This window comes from Microtus ochrogaster, unplaced genomic scaffold (assembly GCF_000317375.1).
Source record: "Microtus ochrogaster isolate Prairie Vole_2 unplaced genomic scaffold, MicOch1.0 UNK99, whole genome shotgun sequence".
Lineage (NCBI taxonomy): Eukaryota > Metazoa > Chordata > Mammalia > Rodentia > Cricetidae > Microtus > Microtus ochrogaster.
The window spans coordinates 457,404-463,830 of NW_004949197.1; the positions used below are offsets into that span (position 1 = coordinate 457,404).

General features: G+C 54.4%; 1 protein-coding gene and 1 long non-coding RNA gene across 4 annotated transcripts; both read left to right on the forward strand.

Annotated features, from left to right (window-relative positions):
* Nucleotides 1-217: 217 nt before the first annotated feature.
* On the forward strand, nucleotides 218-1,277 carry LOC101999142. Of its 2 annotated transcripts, XR_001229503.2 has the most exons (4): nucleotides 218-313; nucleotides 428-452; nucleotides 735-757; nucleotides 948-1,277. It is a non-coding gene; the product is annotated as an uncharacterized LOC101999142 (long non-coding RNA). The 2 variants fall into 2 exon arrangements; XR_258940.3 differs by having other exon boundaries at nucleotides 236-452.
* A 379-nt stretch (nucleotides 1,278-1,656) lies between these two features.
* Zc3h10 (zinc finger CCCH-type containing 10) lies at nucleotides 1,657-5,732 on the forward strand. Of its 2 annotated transcripts, none has more exons than XM_026778044.1 (3): nucleotides 1,657-1,717; nucleotides 2,497-2,560; nucleotides 3,807-5,732. In XM_026778044.1, exon 3 carries the CDS (start codon nucleotides 3,859-3,861, stop codon nucleotides 5,164-5,166), a length of 1,308 nt encoding a protein of 435 aa, XP_026633845.1. In that variant the 5' UTR covers nucleotides 1,657-1,717; nucleotides 2,497-2,560; nucleotides 3,807-3,858; the 3' UTR covers nucleotides 5,167-5,732. The 2 variants fall into 2 exon arrangements, with proteins under 2 accessions (XP_026633845.1, XP_013210616.1); XM_013355162.2 differs by lacking the exon at nucleotides 1,657-1,717 and adding an exon at nucleotides 1,732-2,205.
* The last annotated feature ends 695 nt before the right edge of the window (nucleotides 5,733-6,427 follow it).

Genomic DNA, 6,427 nt, shown 5'->3' on the forward strand with positions numbered 1-6,427 from the left:
AACGAGGGAGAAGACGGAAGTTATTTTTTTTCCCCATGTAATTTTTTTTCTGTCCCATACTCGAAACAGACGCTCGTGCTGAAATAATACAATGTCCTTAAAATAAATCTTAGAGAAGGTGGGGCTTGATAACTCGCAGTCAAAATATTTGTTTCCCTCGGTAAGGCAGCCGAAAGTCACTGTTACACGCCTGAGCAGCACCGCCCCTCGGGGGATCAGGAGGCGTGGCACCGGAAGTGACGACATCGAGCACGCCATTAAAAAGCAGTAGCCCGACTTCCCCGCTCTCTCGGCCTTAGCGCCATCTTCCTTGGTGAGTCTCGTTGTAGCCGGTCTTCGGGCTTCGAGTACAATCCATTAGCATCTGGCTTCAGCACTTGCCATCATTGCAGCAAATTAACCGTAACTTTTTTCTCTTTTGCCGTAGACACCCCTGCGCCATGAGAGCGAAGGTGAGCGTTCCTGAAGTGTTGGGCTTGGGGGCAGGCGGATCAAGACAGTGAGTCCGCCCGCCATCGGCCCTCTCCGGTCTTTCAAAGGTGCTCAGGAGACGGTTGGAGAGGCCGACTAGAGCCGCTCTAGCCCTTGGCGGAGGGAAGTGGGCTGGGGAAACCCGGGGTTCGGGTCCTAAATTGATCTGCAACCGGTATTGCTACCAATTCTTTAGCCTGTTTTTCGGACTACTATTGCTAACGTTCCTTTTTTTTCCCCCCCTCACGTGATCGGGTTTCTAGTGGAGGAAGAAGAGAATGCGCAGGTATGTTGATGGACCGCGGAGAAGGGCGGTGGGGCTAAGCTTCGGGGTTTCGTTAAACTTACAAGTTTAAACTGAAAGTGTCGGTGTCGGCGTGAGCCCGGTACAATCGGAACGATTGCTCGTGTGTTCTGTCAGCCCTGATATGCAGTGCAGATGGGTTTACAGCTGTTCGGTGTGTTTTGCATTGCAGACTGAAGCGCAAGAGAAGAAAGATGAGGCAGAGGTCCAAGTAAACTCGCCCGCCCACCCGCGAAGGCCGCAGGAGCAGCAGTAAGGGACGCTGGAGGCCGGGACGCAGGGACAAGCTGGACTGAGCTGCAGCCGGAGGAAGTCTCGGGACCCGCGACCTCGCCACCCGCTCGCGGAGACCACCGAGAGACCGACGCCCTGCCGTCATGACAACAGCCCCGCTGGCCCTTTGCCCTGGACCTGTGGCGTTCTGGACTAGTTCTGTCCTCACTTGTGGCCAATTGTAACCCGTGTACAATAAACCATCTTTGTCGCTGTCAGCTGAAGAATGCAACTGCTGTTACGTGTTTTTTGCGGCTCCATTGGGTGGGAAGTTTTCAGTGTAGCTTGGTCTGTACTGTGGCGTGTCCAGAACCTGCGCAGGCGATAGCCTGGGTGTTTGTGACCGGGCAGGAAGCTGAGGTTGGCTCTAGCGTGTGCGCCCGAGGCCATGCAAGGCAGCTCTAGCGTTCGCCGCTCGTGTCCCGCAATTTGTGGGCAGGTACGGCTGCTCGTCTTCCGGCTGGGCTGTGTTGCCATGGTGACGAGCAAGGCTTGCTGGGAGCTTCCTGCGGCTCGTAGCGCGCAAAGGAGACCATAGAGTGTGGTTCCGGGTCTGGTGGCTAGAGCGCCACTGCTTCCGCAGGAAGCGGAAGAACCGTAGGGTGGGCGGCTCTTTGTCGAAGCTAGAGGACCGGCAGGCGGCAGCAGCAACTACGGCGGCGGCGGCAGGTGAGGGAGGCGGGAGACTTAGGTGGAGGCCGCGCCCGGAGGGGAGGAGTCGGGGCCGGCCCAGCGGCCGGGCTCTGCCGGGCCATACGAGCCCCCCCCTCCCCTCGAACCGAGCTGGCTCGTCCCGGCTACCCAGAGCAGAACCCCTTTTCTGACTGACCCCGCTTCCCGAGCAAACGCCAGCTCCGTGACGTCACAGCCCTGCCCATCCCCTCAGTCTGATGTCACCCCCTCCCCGCTCACTGTGCGCTTCCTCAGTGTCCTAGTCACCTGGTCCACGCTGAGTGCTGGCGCCACTTGACGGGGCCTGCCGAGCCCGAAGACTTCCCGGGAACTCTAGGGTGCTGGGACCGTTTTAATCACCGCCCCCGAGGCTAGTCTCGCTTTCCCACTACTGTCAGTTGTTGCCCTTGTCCAGCCTTCAGGTTCGGCGCCCCGAACTCCAACCCTAGACCGGACTCTGACCCCCATATCCTTCTCATCATGAGGTAAAGCTCCCTTCATCCTTCACCGAGAACTGTTTTGTTTTTGTTTTTTTTTTCAGCCGAACCTCCCAGACTTTATTGGTAGGCTCTAACCTTTATCCTTTTCCCTTCGGAGGTGACGTTCAGTTTGAACTTGTAAGAGAATCCTGAAAAGCCGCAAAGCTCTTAACGTTTGTCAAAATTCATTCCAGTTTATGAAAACCACCCCATAGCCCTTCACGCTCTTCCCCTCTTCCACTCAAATCTCTCTTTTTTTTTTTTTTTGCTTTTGTTTTTGTTTATTTTCTTGTTCAGAACCCAGCAGTGATGTGGGAGTGGAGACTCGCAGGAGCCCCGGACTTCACCTGAGCTACCTCAGGTATTGATTCTGGGATAATTGGGCGAGGAAAAGTATCGTCCTTTTCTGTTATCTGCTTCTGGTGCGACCTGAAACGCAGGTCAGGCTTTGAGGACATTTATTCCTCACCTGGTCGTTTAGGGTTTGTCTCTCTTTAGAACTTCTTTGTTTTCTTCTGGGGTAACTCTCTTCCACTGCGCAGATTCTTGGGTATTTCTGGCCTCTGGTCTGGTTAGTCATTTTAGGGAAATCTAAAGGCTGTGTGAATGGGGAAATCGAGAAACGTATCCTTATGCTCAACGCAAAATGTATGGACTCCTATTTGGTCAGCAGGGGGAGCCTGAATACTGCTTAGGAAACCTTTAGGCGATCAGACACGTGGTTGCAGGGACTCCAGTCTTCTGGGGGATAGAGAGAAGGGGGGCTAGAATTAGGGCAGTGGACTGACATTCCAGAGCTCTCCTGGGAAACAGGAGACTTAAAAAGCTTTTATAGAGTCTATAAATAAAGAGGATTTTTATGGGGTAGGGAGTGCTGTGGTTTGATAGTGGGATCTTTTCATGGAGGCGGGGTGGAGAATGGGGAAAGGTCACCATTCCTATGAAATTAACCCCTTCCCACCTTGACCATGCTCCAGTTTTGTCCTGGGGTCCTTGAGGTAGAGATCTGAACTGAGATCTTTCCCTGAAGTGGAGGGGTCTGTGTGTGAGCAGGCTGGACAGTAACAAGCTTCAAGGACTGCCCTCCAGCCGGTGACACCAGTCACCTGAAGGGTCACCCCAGATGTCTAAAACACATAGAGACATCAGCTGACGTCCCATGGAAGAGGGGATCAGGGATGTGTTGTCACTGGTGCCCCTTCACCCACAAATTCTTAAAGCGAAATAGCCCGTCTTAGAACGGTGTCTCCAGTCTGTCTGTTCACACACCAACGCCTGTTTTCATTTCTCTCTCACAGTAAGAAGGGAAGGTAAAATATAACACTAGTCTCTCCCTGCCCCCTTCTTGGCTCATCATCATTTGTAAGAGTGGTTTCACTCAGCTCTCTTCCCTCCTCCGTTAGCCAGGCAAGTGTGAATCACTCCAACCAAGACCAGGTGCACAAGGGCCTGGGCGGGGCTTCTGGCAAGGCAGCCAGGCCAGCTAGAGTTCTCCCTTAGATTCTCCTCTGCGGAGCCACTGCCCCAGAGGACTGCCCACTGTAGAGTCAGGGAGAGTGGCAGCTCGTTGGAGGGCCCCTGTTTGACACGGTTCTCTTTCTTAACAGTCCCCAAGAGTGGCAAGAAAAGGAAGAAAACCCTGAGTTGGGGGGGACCAGGATGCCTGACCGGGACAACTATGCCAACGGCACTGGGAACAGCGGTGGAGTCCCTGGAGGTGGTGGCAATGAGGAGGCCAGCGGGACAGGGACAGGCAGTGGGGGGGCCACCTCAGATGCCATCTGTAGAGACTTCCTGAGGAATGTGTGCAAGCGGGGCAAGCGCTGTCGGTACCGCCACCCAGACATGAGCGAGGTGTCCAACTTGGGGGTGAGCAAGAATGAATTTATTTTCTGCCATGACTTTCAAAACAAGGAGTGCAGCCGCCCAAACTGCCGCTTCATCCACGGCTCCAAGGAGGATGAGGACGGCTACAAGAAGACAGGAGAGCTACCTCCTCGGCTGAGGCAGAAAGTGGCGGCTGGGCTGGGTCTCTCCCCTGCTGACCTGCCCAATGGGAAGGAGGAGGTCCCTATCTGCCGTGACTTCCTCAAAGGTGACTGTCAGAGAGGCACCAAGTGCAAGTTCCGTCACCTGCAAAGGGATTTTGAATTTGATGCTCGAGGTGGAGGGGGTACTGGAGGTGGAGGCTCAACAGGCTCCATTCCCTCGGGGCGACGCCATGATCTCTATGATATCTACGATCTTCCTGAAAGGGGCTTTGAGGACCACGAGCCAGGCCCGAAGCGCCGGAGAGGTGGATGCTGCCCTCCTGATGGCCCCCATTTTGAGTCCTATGAATATAATTTGGCTCCGTCCCGTGGAGCAGAATGCAGACTGCTGGAGGAGGAGAATGCCATGCTCAGGAAGCGAGTGGAGGAGCTGAAGAAACAGGTCAGCAACTTGCTGGCCACCAATGAGGTACTTCTGGAACAAAATGCCCAGTTCCGAAATCAGGCCAAGGTCATGACCCTGAGCTCCACTGCACCGGCGACTGAGCAGACGCTGGCCCCCACGGTGGGCACCGTGGCCACTTTTAACCACGGCATCGCCCAGACCCACACTACGCTGAGCAGCCAGGCTCTGCAGCCTCGCCCTGTGTCCCAGCAAGAACTTGTGGCCCCTGCTGGAGCCCCAGCTGCTCCCCCAACTAATGCTGCACCTCCTGCTGCTCCACCACCCCCACCTCCACACTTGAACCCAGAGATCACGCCACTGTCAGCCGCTTTGGCTCAAACCATCGCCCAGGGGATGGCACCCCCGCCTGTTTCCATGGCCCCTGTAGCTGTGTCTGTGGCACCTGTGGCTCCTGTGGCTGTGTCCATGGCGCAGCCCTTGGCAGGAATCACCATGAGCCACACTACTACTCCGATGGTGACTTACCCCATTGCTTCCCAGAGCATGCGCATCACAGCCATGCCGCACTGACAGGACTAATGGACACTGCTCCCTGTCACAGCGTCTGGGGCGAGGGTCATGGCCCCTCCCCACTTGCCCAGCCCTTTTGTCTGCAGGGCACTCAAAAACGAGGACCAGAGACCACAAGGGAAGCTCTGCAGGAGCAGCTCCTGAGGCTGTGCTTGAGGTTCTCTTGTCCTGCAGGTCTCCTAGACAGAGGCTTGCATAGGAGGCGAGACTGAAGCCAGCAGAAAGAAGGGACTGAGGGACTGTGTTCACTCATAGGAAGTTGGAGATGTCCCTGGTCTTGTCCTCACTCGTGAGCATCACAGGTTCCAGCACTGGTGTGGGAGAGGAAAATTCCCCACTCAGAGGGAAAGCCAGGAAAGATCGGGAGAGTGTTCAGGAGAGAAGGCCTCACACAAGCCTTCAGATGATTTGGGGCCCAGAATGCTCCTGGGTCCCTGGGAAGGCTGGGACCATAATACTCCAACCCAAAGACTGGGGAACATTCATTTACCAAGCTTGGCCTGGAAATCTGTAGGGCAGTGCCCACTACTTTCCAAAGAAATAAAAGAACATTATTTTTTAACAAAGAAAGAGAAAATTGCTTAGATGACTGTTGGGGAAGATGGGAGCATAAAGTAGATTTAATGCCAAAACTAAGGTAAAGACCTGCCCTCATGTGGCTTGTGTAAGTTGGGTGGATGCCAGCGACAAAGGGCAGGGATGTGAGATGTCCAGATAGGACTTTGGTCTGGGAAGGCACTTTGTGGGATAAAAGAAATGGAGCCACCTAGTCTAGCTTAAAAATAGCCCCATCTGTTTCTAGTCTCTGTCTTCATGTGCTGTTCCCAGGTTGCCGTAGTAACCAGGGCTCTTAGGGTCATTTAGGGGGGCAGGTAATGAGGAGGGTGTATGTACTGAGAAATGGGGCTATGGGGTGTTAAGTTGACAGATACTTCCCTTGTTCACACAGTGGGACAGGTGGTGGTGCCTCTCTGAGCTGTTGATGGCAGTTTGTGTCCTGCTCCAACACTTCATGGCCAGAGCTTTGAGCTTTCCAGGCTTCCGTCATGCTAGGAAAAGGCAGATGTGTATTTGCACACCTCTAATCCTAGCACTTGGGAGGAGGAGACCAGAGGATCCGGAGTTCAAGGTCAACCTGAGGCCTCATCTCAAAAAAATAATATAGGAAAAGGAGTTGATCCTTTCTTCTCTGTCTCTACACAAGAACAGAAGGTTTTAAGCCACTCGGGAGTCATTAAGAAGCCGGGCGGTAGTGGCGCAC